Genomic DNA, 13,340 nt, shown 5'->3' on the forward strand with positions numbered 1-13,340 from the left:
AACTTTCTGGCTATAAGAGCTGCTCCTTTTTTTGAGGTGTTTTAGGTGCTGGAGGTGATTTCCTCAAATTCCAGGAGCAACTATTACTGTTTTATATGCTGTTACATTGTTTTTGAACTTTGGAAAAAAGAGATCAAAACAACAGCAGTTTTAAAAGGGAGAAGAGCAGACAAAGGAGGCGCATGGTGAGGACAGTGCAGAGGAGAGAGAGAGAGAGAGAGAGAGAGACATATAGAGAGAGAAAATGCACAGTTACTGCCTTTGCTGTTTGTGAATTCATGTGTCGCTGGACATCGGAGTGCATCTGGGAAAATTAACAAACAGTGAGTTTCACAACTAATCTTGGAGGAACCTGTTTGGGCGAAGTTCACAGCACAGAATCAGACAAGTTAATCGTTGTTTTAATTCTATCCAAAAGAAAGGCTGTATTAGTGAGTACAGTGGGTTCTTTCTTGATTATATGTTTTTGGAGATAAGTCTCTTGATTAAACTTAAAATATAAGCCATAGCTATTAATCTAACCTGGGGCAGTGTTTGTAGAGGAATAAGACGGTGTTATTTTCTGGGTCTGTAGATTGTGAAGGAGCAAATCACGGCCTTTGCAGTGATATGTACTTCTTGTCAGATGTGGGAGTTTAAAGAGAGTTTAAGGGTTACTGCGGGTTATATCTGCCATAAATGCTGTTCGATGTGAATCTTATCAGATTGCGTGGCTCGGTTGGAGAGACAGATAGAAGCGATGAGGAATTTGCAACAGCAACAGTATGTGATGGATGGCAGTTATAACAAGGGGGGAAAGTCTCAGATACAGTCACATAAATGGGTTAACTCCAGGAAGGGTGAGAGAGGTCGGCACCTAGGGCAGGAGTCTTTTGTGGATATCCCCATTTCAAACAGGTATGCTGTTTTGGAAAATGTAGGAGGTGATGGATTCTCAGGGGAACGTAGCACAAACAGCCAAGTTTCTGGTATTGAGACTGGCTCTAATGTAACAAGGGGTACATCAGGTTCCAAGCAATCCATCGTGTTAGGGGATTCTGTAGTCTGAGGTACAGACAGACATTTCTGTGGCCAGCAGAGAAAAAATCAGAATGGTGTGTTGCTTCCCTGGTGCCAGGATCAAGGATGTCTCAGAGAGGGTGCAGAATGTTCTCACAGGGGAGAGGGGTCAATAGGAGGTCATTGTCCACATTGGAACCAATGATATAGGAAGGGATAAGGATGAGACTCTGAAGGGAGATTACAAAGAGTTAGGTAGAAATTTAAAAAGGAGGTCCTCAAGGGTAGTAATATCTGGATTACTCCCAGTGCTACGAGCTAGTGAGGGCAGGAATAGGAGGATAGAGCAGATGAATGCATGGCTGAGGAGCTGGTGTATGGGAGAAGGATTCACAGTTTTGGATCATTGGAATCTCTCTTGGAGTAGAAGTGACCTGTACAAGAAGGATGGATTGCACCTAAATTGGAAGGGGACTAATATACTGGCAGAGAAATATGCCAGAACTGCTTGGGAGGATTTAAATTAGTAAGGTGGGGGGGAGGGACCCAGGGAGATAGTGAGGAAAGAGATCAATCTGAGGCTGGTACAGTTGAGAACAGAAGTGAGTCAAACAGTCAGGGCAGGCAGGGACAAGGTAGGACTAATAAATTAAACTGCATTTATTTCAATGCAAGGGGCCTAACAGGGAAGGCAGATGAACACAGGGTATGGTTAGGAACATGGGACTGGGATATCATAGCAATTACAGAAACATGGCTCAGGGATGGACAGGACTGGCAGCTTAATGTTCCAGGATACAAATGCTACAGGAAGGATAGAAAGGGAGGCAAGAGAGGAGGGGGAGTGGCATTTTTGATAAGGGATAGCATCACAGCTGTGCTGAGGGAGGATATTCCCGGAAATACATCCAGGGAAGTTATTTGGGTGGAACTGAGACATAAGAAAGGGATGATCACCTTATTGGGATTGTATTAAAGACCCCCTAATTATCAGAGGGAAATTGAGAAACAAACTTGTAAGGAGATGTCTGCTATCTGTAAGAATAATAGGGTAGTTATGGTAGGAGATTTTAACTTTCCAAACATCGACTGGGACTGCCATTGTGTTAAGGGTTTAGATGGAGAGGAATTTCTTGTGTGTACAAGACAATTTTCTGATTCAGTATGTGGATGTACCAACTAGAGAAGGTGCAAAACTTGACCTACTCTCGGGAAATAAGGCAGGGCAGGTAACTGAGGTGTCAGTGGGGAGCACTTTGGGGCCAGCGACCATAATTCTATTTGTTTCAAAATAGTGATGGAAAAGGATAGACCAGATCTAAAACGTGAAATTTTAAATTGGAGAAAGGCCAACTTGGACGGTGTTAAGCAAGAGCTTTCAAAGCTGATTGGAGGTAGATGTTCGCAGATAAAGGGATGGCTGGAAAATGGGAAGCCTTCAGAAATGAGATAACAAGAATCCAGAGAAAGTATATTCCTGTCAGGGTGAAAGGGAAGGCTGGTAGGTATAGGGAATGCTGGATGACTAAAAAACTTGAGGGTTTGGTTAAGAACAAGAAGGAAGCATATGTCAGGTATAGACAGGATAGATCAAGTGAATCCTTGGAAGAGTATAAAGGCAGTAGGAGTATACTTAAGAGGGAAATAAGGAGGGCAAAAAGGGAACATGAGATAGCGTTCGCAAATAGAATTAAGGAGAATCCAAAGGGATTTTACAAATATATTAAGGACAAAAGGGGAACTAAGGGGAGAATAGGGCCCCTCAAAGATCAGCAAGGCAGCCTGTGTGTGGAACCACAGAAAATGGGGGAGATACTAAATGAATATTTTGCATCAGTATTTACTGTGGAAAAGGATATGGAAGATACAGACTGTAGGGTAATAGATGGTGACATCTTGCAAAATGCCCAGATTACAGAGGAGGAAGTGCTGGATGCCTTGAAACGGGTAAAGGTGGATAAATCCCCAGGACCTGATCAGGTGTACCCGAGAACTCTGTGGGAAACTAGAGAAGTGATTGCTGGGCCTCTTGCTGAGAAATTTGTATCATCAATAGTCACAGGTGAGGTGCCGGAAGACTGGAGGTTGGCAAATGTGGTGCCACAGTTTAAGAAGGGTGGTAAAGACAATCCAGGGAACTATCGACCAGTGAGCCTGACCTCAGTGGTGGGCATGTTGTTGGAGGGAATCCTGAGGGATAGGATGTACATGAATTTGGAAAGGCAAGGACTGATTAGGGATAGTCAACATGGCTTTGTGCGTGGGAAATCATGTCTCACAAACTTGATTGAGTTTTTTGAAGAAGTAACAAAGAAGATTGATGAGGGCAGAGCAGAAGATGTGATCTATATGGACTTCGTTAAGGCGTTTGACAAGGTTCCCCATGGGAGACTGATTAACAAGGTTAGATCTCATGGAATACAGGGAGAACTAGCCATTTGGATCCAGAACTGGCTCAAAGGTAGAAGACAGAGGGTGGTGGTGGAGGGTTGTTTTTCAGACTGGAGGCCTGTGACCAGTGGAGTGCCTAGGTCCGCTACCTTTTGTCATTTACATAAATGATTTGGATGTGAGCATAAGAGGTACAGTTAGTAAGTTTGCAGATGACACCAAAATTGGAGGTGTAGTGGACAGCGAAGAGGGTGACCTCAGATTACAACAGGATCTGGACCAGATGGGCCAATGGGCTGAGAAGTGGCAGATAGAGTTTAATTCAGATAAATGCAAGGTGTTGCATTTTGGGAAAACAAATCTTAGCAGGACTTATACACTTTATGGTAAGGTCCTTGGGAGCGTCCTTGAACGAAGAGATCTTTGAGTGCAGGTTCATAGTTCCTTGAAAGTGGAGTTGCAGGTAGATAGGATGGTGAAGAAGGCATTTGATATGCTTTCCTTTATTGGTCAGAGTATTGAGTACAGGAGTTGAGAGGTCATGTTGTGGCTGTACAGGACATTTGTTAGGTCACTGTTGGAATATTGCATGCAATTCTGGTCTCCTTCCTATCGGAAAGATGTTGTGAAACTTGAAAGGGTTTAGAAAAGATTTACAAGGATGTTACCAGGGTTGGAGAATTTGAGCTATGGGGAGAGGCTGAACAGGGTGGGCTGTTTTGCCTGGACCGTTGGAGGCCTCATAGAGATTTACAAAATTATGAGGGGCATGGATAGGATAAATAGCCAAAGTCTTTTCCCTAGGGCCAGGAGTCCAGAACTAGAGGGCATGGGTTTAGAGTGAGAGGGGAAAGATATATAAGGGACATAAGGGGCAACGTTTTCACGCTGAGGGTGGTACGTGTGTGGAACGAGCTGCCAGAGGAAGTGGTGGAGGCTGGTATAATTGCAACATTTAAGAGGCATTTGGATGGGTATATGAATAGGAAGGGTTTGGAGGGATGTGGGCTGGGTGCTGGCAGGTGGGACTAGATTGGGTTGGGATAACTGGTCAGCATGGACGGGTTGGACCGAAGGGTCTGTTTCCATCCTGTACATCTCTCTGACTCTATGTTGCTGTGGATGAAGTTGAACACTTTTTCTTTATTTTTTTCTGCCTTTATATTCTATGTTTTGGGTTATTTTTCTGTGCTCTGAAATGGTGCCATGATGTGGAGGAGCTGGTTTTGGACTGGGGTGGACAAAGTTAAAAATCATATAACTCAAGGTTATCTTGAGAATGTGACTTAAAAAGAAGTTCTGGGATTTACATGTTAATGAATCGAAACCTGCAACCCATTCTAAAAGATGCAAGACTTAACAGCAATCTAAGTTTGTTCAATATATCATTTCAGTTGCATCGCACTGTGGTCTTTTGCTATAAATTCTGTGTCTTCTGATCCTGTTTCACAGCTACCTGGTGAAGGAGCAGCACTCCGAAAGCTAGTACTTCCAAATAACCCTATTGGACTATGACTTGGTGTTGCGTGATTTTTTAACTTTAAAATGGTGCCAGAGAGTGGTGACACTATACCGTGTTGTTCACTGTATTTTGTAACAAGACACGTGACAATAAATAAATCAAATCAAATCAATCCAAATTAAACCAGTCCGGGCTAATCTCTACTTGGACTGCACACATCAAAAACTGACTGACCCAACCAGTGGAATGGGACAGAGAGCAGTGAGCTCGGTGTTTGGGCAGTACACACACAGGGCAGGACTAATCAACCCAGGTACAGCTCCAACATTTTGAAACTATTCATTGAACTTAGACTTGCTACAGGAAAGGGGAGTGAGAGAGTCCTTAGTGCAAGAGAGGTCCGTTTGCTCCCTCCCACTGATCATTTTTCCTGTAATCTCATCTGCTCAGTTTATAATCCACTTTATCAAATATTTATCCCATTTCAGTTTAGGATCTGGTCTCTCTGTTGACAACATTTCATAGCAGACTACCTGACTGTCTAATATGCCTCAGATCAGAAACCTTCTTCCTCCCTTCGCCTGGTTTGTTGCAGTGAGGATTCCTGGCTTTTGGACTCGGACACCAGCAGATGGATATTCCCCTGTTCTTCCACACTGAAATCCTCAGGTTTCCCTCAGCCCCTTAAAGGCTACTGCTGATGCTGCTGCCACTCCCACTCGCTCAGCATCAACTCCTGGTACTGCCAGTCCAGCAGAAGATGCTGAGAAATGAAAACTCCTTTCTGCCTTTGAATTCCCCGGATTCTGCTGAATATCACCCTGGCAGACGGGAACAAAATGCCAATTCCCTCCCTACTCCCACTACTTACAGAGACGGTGGTCCTCCAGAATCAGTTTGAATTGTAAGGAGAGGTTGGATAGGGTGGGACTTTATTCCTGCATCATAGGAGACTGAGGGTTGACCAGATAGAGGTCTACAAAATCATGAGAGGTATTGATAGCCAGCAGCTTTTCCCCTTGGTACAGGAATCTAAAACTAGTATGTAAGTTAGCTCGCTGAGCTGGAAGGTTTGTTTTTAGATGTTTCGTCACCATGACGAGGTAACACCATCAGTGAGTCTCTCCAGTGAAGCATTGGTGGTATGTCCTGCCTGGTGGTTTCTTAAGTGATGCCATTAAGTGTATCTACTGCCTTCTTCACCACCCTATTTGTGACTCCACTTTCATAGATGCTGCCAGACCTACTGAGTTCCTCCAGCATTTTGTTTTAATTTCAGATTTCTGGCATCTGTAGTATTTTGTGTTTTGCATTAAACACTCCCCTTCACTTAAAAAAAGATAAGCTTTATTAGTTTCAGATAAAAACACAACATCCAGTCAGAACCAGTTAAGATTTCCCCTCTTTTTAAAAGGACATACAAATAAAACCCAGTTAGAAAGACTCACAAATGATGATTGAATTGGAGAGTTGCATTGCCTCTTAACTATTTTGCAGTTCATGCAACATATTCAAATTAAAACCATATAAATACCACATTTTTTTAAAAAAAGAAAAAAATCAAACCATTTCAGCTTCTTGGTGCAGCAAAATATCTCCATGATTACCACCATTAATGTACAAATTCAACCTTTAAATGTCATACACCCTTTGTAGTACAATTGGTTCAGAGCATAAAAAATACTTTTTCTGCTTTAGTACCTTTGCAAGTTAAACCTCAAAAGGTTAGATACATTCAAAAGTGGTTTTAAGAAAACAAAAGTGACTTTAGTCAAGATGTGTAGCCGGGAACTTGGCAGTGTAATTCCCAGCATTCTGGATAATCCCAAACTGGATACGTTCTTCATTCCCAGAGTATGAAACATTCTTTGTTATTGCTTTGACTTGCCTCTCTCTCCTCTTGAATCAAACCAGTTTAGCTCACAATATAGGCTTTCCACCACAGTTCAAATATACATCATGTGGAATCACACATTGGTTGAAATTACTCATTTTGTTTTGTTCCAGTTGCCCCCAGGAATCAAATATTTGGCAACGTGTGACTGGTGCATGGACTCCACTGACTCTGGCTAAAATACTCAGTATTGTCTCACAATTCACTGCAGGATGTGCAATGCAGAGTCCGGACTTGAAGTTCACAAGTCGGCTGCAGGACCCTGAAGATTGCCGATTTACACTTTAACTCAATTAACCCAACCTTTTCGACAGACACAATGTAAAATCACAAATTGACCGCACAGACTAGGAATCCTGCTGGAATTCTACAAAGCGCAAGAAATACTCCCCATTTGTCTACATAAGTACAAAGCCAACAACACTCAAGCAGCTCGACACCATCCAGGAAAAACTCATTTCCCATTAAACCCCCCACTTTCAACACTCACTCTCCATCACTGATGCCCCGGAGCAGCAGTATGTAATATCTACACGATAGGAATCCAAAGCTCCTTAGACAGCACCTTCCAAACCAACAATCACCACCAGCTAGAAAGACAAAGGCAACAGATATATGGGAACCCCACACCCTGCAAGATTCCCACCCCCCACCAAGCCACTCAGCACAACAACTGTGAAGAAAGTGTATACTGATCCTGTGACAGTACATGGCATTTATGGCAAGTAGGAAGGATCAGGTAAATTTGTGAAACTGAATGCAGAGAGAATACCCCTCTGACAGATGTTCAAAAATGATGGAAGGAATCTGACAGGACTATCTGACTCCTGATTTCACGATAATCTTGGTCCAAAGATGGCCAAAGAAACCGGACTCTGGAGGTGAGATGACAGCAATGGCCCTTGACATCAAGGCTACGTTTGACTGAGTGTGGGCTCAAACAGCCTAGCAAAACTGGATCAGGGGGGTAAACTCTCAATAGGTTGGATTACACCTGGTACAATGGTTGTTGGAGGTGAATCATCCTAGTTCTTGAATATTGCTGCAGGAGATTCACCTATCTCCAATTAATTCATTAAAAAACCCCTTTACTGATGATCGCACAAATGTTCAGTACTGAATGCCATTCCTCAGACACTGACACAGCTCATGTCTATCTACAGCAATGCCCTAACACTCTCAGGTTTGGGACAATAATTGATAAGGAATAACATACCACCCTAGGGCCATGCAATCACCATCTTCAAGAAGAGCGAATCTAACAACCATCCCTGACATTCAAAGGCATCACTGCTACTGAAGCCCACCCCCCGCCCATCAACATCCAGGCAGTCAGGCAGAGGTTCGACTGGCCAATCACATCAATGTCATCGCTACCAGAGCAGATCAGAGACAGGGAGTTCAGTGGGAAACAGTTAACCTGCCAATTCCCTAAAATAACTGCAGCACCAAGGAGATACAGGATAAAGTATATGGTAGCATTCTTTCCATTTGATTGGATGACAGTAGTAGCAGCAACACAAGAAGCTTAATACCTACCACAGCAGAGCAACATTGACTGGCACCTTAACCTTTGGCTTCATCTTTCACAACCATGCAATGTGAATGTATCACCTACACATACAGAATACACCACAGCGTCTTGCCAAAGCTTCACCTGAAACTGTGATCTGCTGCAGTTACTAAAAGCAAGGACACTGCAGAGTTCCCCTTCCCCAGTTTTCTCACACCATCATGGCTTGGTCATATGCTATTGTCCATTCATTATTATAGAGTCAAAATCCTTTACATTTCTTTGAAGGCTACTACTGCTACACACAATGAATTTGAGAGGATGGCCACTACCACCTTCTTAAAGGGAACCAGGAATGGGAGATAAATGTTGCCAATGCCCACATCCCGAGAACGAATAAACAGAGTCGATGGTATAGTGGTATTGTCATGGATTAGTAAGCTGGGGACCCAGGTTAAAATCTGATCATCACAGATGGTTGAATTTGAACTCAAAGATCTGGAATTAAAAGAAAATGGTAATGATGACAAAAAAACCCTGATTCATTAATGTTCTTATAGGGAAGGGAATCTGCTGTCCTACTTCGTCTGGCCTACATGTGACTCCAGACCCATAGCAACGTGGTTAGCTCTTAAATGCCATCTGGGCAAATTATATTGGTTTAGCCAATGATGCCCACATGGATTAATAAACAAAAAATAATTCCACAATCTTGCAATCAGGAGTGAGACAACAACATTGAGTATTTTGATGGTGGATGTGAAGTGTGGGAGGCGGATTAGGATCATGAGGAAGACAAATGGAATGCTAGGGAAGCTGGCTGGCAGGAATGCACCAGTAGGAAGGCAATGTTTGGAAGTTGTGGACAACATCACCACGATAGATAATAAGTTAGGCCATGTCGAACTTTCCAAATGGCTTCAAATCCAGTTATTTAAGGTATTTTTCTTCTAAATGGAGCTGGTGTCTCAACGACAACCTTATTTGCCCCCAGAATGCAATCTGGTGGAATTGTGTTCCAAACGTCAATGTCCCATTGGCCCTCAATGTGGTGCAGCGACGTGATGGTTCAGCTGAGGTGTGTTTGGCCCCAGAAAGCCCAGGCGTTGCTTGTTCTTTCGTTGCTCGGTCATCTGCAGAGGAAAAGAAAAAACTGCATCAAAAATAGCAGTAAAGCTTTGCCAGCTCTCCGGAAACGAGATCTCCAATTTCTCCACAGCTCTGAAAAATCTTAATTGAACCTATCTTTCTCATCAATCTGTTCAGAGATGTTATTACACACCTCTGGAGTAAGTGGGATACGAACCCAGGCCTTTCAGTCCAAGGGCAGGGAAACTATCACTGTGCCACAATAGACACCTCCATCTCCATCAGCTTCTTTTTATTTAACCTATTTTCATAATCAACCTGTTCAGAGATGTTATTATTCAGAGATGTTATTACACACCTCCGGAACAGGTGGGACTTGAACAAGGGGCAGGAACACTACCACTGCATCACAAAGCCCCCTCCCCTCCCTGCCTCCCCTTTGTTTTTATTTGATGCTACCACTACTCTAGAAGAGGAACCTTCCATTTTTCTAACTTTATAGGAACAAGAGGAAACCATTCAGCTCCTTAACCTTGTTTCATCATTCTATAATCCCTGATCTGTGACCTAATTTCCTTTCTCTGCATGTTCCCCCATCCCTTAGTTTGTCGCGAGACAAAGCTACACTGATCCCAGATTTAAAATTCAGAAGTGACCCAGCATCAATTGCTGTTTGTGGTACAGTGTTCCAATATTTCACCAGGCCTTTGGTATGGCCTGGCTAAAACTTTAAGACTCTTCTCCCTAGGTCCTAGGTTCCTTAGTGAACAGAAATAACCTCTCGGTCTCCTCTAGATTGAGGAGATGAAACACAGACTGGCTAACAGCTTTGCAGAAGACACATGCTCTGTTCACAAAAATGACCCCAAGTTTCTAGCTGCCTGCTTCCTGTTCCCTGAGCAGCATCTGTGTCTCAGGCTTGCTGTGGTGATCCAGTGCTCCTCGGTGCATATAGGAAGAACGGCACCTTGTTCAATAATTTTAGGGCTTGAAGCACCTTCTCCCATGACCTTCCATCAACCCCGTGGCACCAGGCCCTGTCATCACATCGGCGTCAGCCACAAACGGTCCCCCATTAACAGCTATTCATTCCCCCAGACTTTTTCTGCTCCCATCTGTTTTTCTCTCTCTCTGGGCTCCAATGTCCACCTACTGTTTACCGTCCTACCTCCCCCACCCCTCCTCTAGCCTATACACAAACCTTCTGCAGGGAGTGGAGTGTTTTATTTCACCAGCAGGTCAGGCAGCTTCCGAGGAGCAGAAATATCGAAATTTCGGGTAGGAGCCCTTCACGAGGAAACTGATGATTCCTGATGAAGGGCTCCTGCCCAAAATATCGATATTCCTGCTCCTTGGATGTTGCCTGATCTGCTGTGATTTCCCAGCACCACTCTAATTTTGCCTCTAACCTCCATCTGCAGTTCTCACTTTTGCCTGTTTCATTTCCCCTTCCGACTCAATTTTGATTTAATCCCTGCCCTCCCCTTCACTCTTTTGAACATTTAGCAACACCCTTTGTCGAGAAGGGTACTGCTTGTCACAGGCCACTCTGGTGTTTCCTTTCGTCCTGGTGGTGGAATATAAATGAAGATTTACGCAATTGTTGCTCTTCCTTGTGTCCTACACCTCCACCCACACACACACACCTCCACACACACACACACACACACACACACACACACACACACACAACATGGGGGCTGGGGAATAAATAAGCACTATTGCTGTTAGGAGGTAATGTGGGTTTTTTTGGAAAACTAACAAAATATAAGGAAAGGGGAAAAAACCCCTATAAACAGGAGATTTAGAATAAAAAAAATAAACAGAGGATGATTAGAATCTCCTCAGAAAAAGAAAGAAAAATAAAATATACCAACTTTTTCCTGGCTACAATCAGTTCTGAAGAAGGGTGAGTAGTCATAGACATGTACAACACAGAAACAGACCCTTCGGTCCAACCCGTCCATGCCGACCAGATATCCCAACCCAATCTAGTCCCACCTGCCAGCACCCGGCCCATATCCCTCCAAACGCTTCCTATTCATATACCCATCCAAATGCCTCTTAAATGTTGCAATTGTACCAGCCTCCACCATATCCTCTGGCAGCTCATTCCATACACGTACCACCCTCTGCGTGAAAAAGTTGCCCCTTAGGTCTCTTTTATATCTTTTCCCCCTCCCCTAAACCTATGCTCTCTAGTTCTGGACTCCCCAATCCCAGGGAAAAGACTTTGCCGATTTACCCTATCCATGCCCCTCATAATTTTGTAAACCTCTATAAGGTCACCCCTCAGCCTCTGACGCTCCAGGGAAAACAGCCCCAGCCTGTTCAGCCTCTCCCTATAGCTCAGATCCTCCAACCCTGGCAACATGCTTGTAAATCTTTTCTGAACCCTTTCAAGTTTCGCAACATCTTTCCGATAGGAAGGAGACCAGAATTGCACGCAATATTCCAACAGTGGCCTAACCAATGTCCTGTACAGCCGCAACATGACCTCCCAACTCCTGTACTCAATACTCTGACCAATAAAGAAAAGCATACCAAACGCCTTCTTCACTATTCTATCTACCTGCGATTCCACTTTCAAGGAGCTATGAACCTGCACTCCAAGGTCTCTTTGTTCAGCAACACTCCCTAGGACCTTACCATTAAGTGTATAAGTTCTGCTAAGATTTGCTTTCCCAAAACGCAGCACCTCGCATTTATCTGAATTAAACTCCATCTGCCACTTCTCAGCCCACTGGCCCATCTGGTCCAGATCCTGTTGTAATCTGAGGTAACCCTCTTCGCTGTCCACTACACCTCCAATTTTGGTGTCATCTGCAAACTTACTAACTGTACTTGTAAGCTCGCATCCAAATCATTTATGTAAATGATAAAAGGTGGAGGACCCAGCACCGATCCTTGTGACCAGTGGAGTGCCACATGCCTCCAGTCTGAAAAACAACCCTCCACCACCACCCTCTGTCTTCTACCTTTGAGCCAGTTCTGGATCCAAATGGCTAGTTCTCTCTGTGTTCCAAGAGATCTAACCTTGCTAATCAGTCTCCCATGGGGAACCTTGTCGAACACCTTACTGAAGTCCACATAGATCACATCTACTGCTCTGCCCTCATCAATCTTCTTTGTTACTTCTTCAAAAAACTCAATCAAGTTTGTGAGACATGATTTCCCACGCACAAAGCCATGTTGACTATCCCCAATCAGTCCTTGCCTTTCCAAATACATGTACATCCTGTCCCTCAGGACTCCCTCCAACAACTTGCCCACCACTGAGGTCCGGCTCACCGGTCTATAGTTCCCTGGATTGTCTTTACCACCCTTCTTAAACAGTGGCACCACATTTGCCAACCTCCAGTCTTCCAGCACCTCACCTGTGACTATCGATGATACAAATATCTCAGCATGAGGCCCAGCAATCACTTCTCTAGCTTCCCACAGAGTTCTTGGGTACACCAGATCAGGTCCTGGGGATTTATCCACTTTTAACCGTTTCAAGACATCCAGCAATTCCTCCTCTGTAATTTGTACATTTTGCAAGATGTCACCATCTATTTCCCTACAGTCTATATCTTTCATATCCTTTTCCACAGTAAATACTGATGCAAAATATTCATTCAGTATCTCCCCCGTTTTCTGTGACTTCACACAAAGGCTGCCTTGCTGATCTTTGAGGAGTGAAAATGTGTTGCTGGAAAAGCGCAGCAGGTCAGGCAGCATCCAAGGAGCAGGAGAATCGACGTTTCGGGCATAAGCCCTTCCTGAAGAAAGGGCTTATACCCTAAATGTCGATTTTCCTGCTCCTTGGATGCTGCCTGACCTGCTGCGCTTTTCCAGCAACACATTTTCAGCTCTGATCTCCAGCATCTGCAGTCCTCACTTTCTCCTCTGATCTTTGAGGGGCCCTATTCTCCCCCTAGTTACCCTTTTGTCCTTAATATATTTGTCAAAACCCTTTGGATTGTCCTTAATTCTATTTGCCAAAGCTA

General features: G+C 43.9%; 1 protein-coding gene across 2 annotated transcripts in view; it reads right to left on the reverse strand.

Moving 5' to 3' along the window:
* Positions 1-6,184: 6,184 nt before the first annotated feature.
* itpr2 (inositol 1,4,5-trisphosphate receptor, type 2) overlaps positions 6,185-13,340 on the reverse strand; it is a 266,776-nt gene continuing 259,620 nt past the window's right edge. For both annotated transcript variants that reach the window (XM_060843021.1, XM_060843020.1), the window contains one exon: positions 6,185-9,392. In XM_060843021.1, the coding sequence (XP_060699004.1) occupies positions 9,303-9,392 (90 nt within the window). In that variant the 3' untranslated portion in view covers positions 6,185-9,302. The remainder of the gene's footprint in view (positions 9,393-13,340) is intronic.

Source organism: Hemiscyllium ocellatum, chromosome 23, assembly GCF_020745735.1.
Source record: "Hemiscyllium ocellatum isolate sHemOce1 chromosome 23, sHemOce1.pat.X.cur, whole genome shotgun sequence".
NCBI lineage: Eukaryota > Metazoa > Chordata > Chondrichthyes > Orectolobiformes > Hemiscylliidae > Hemiscyllium > Hemiscyllium ocellatum.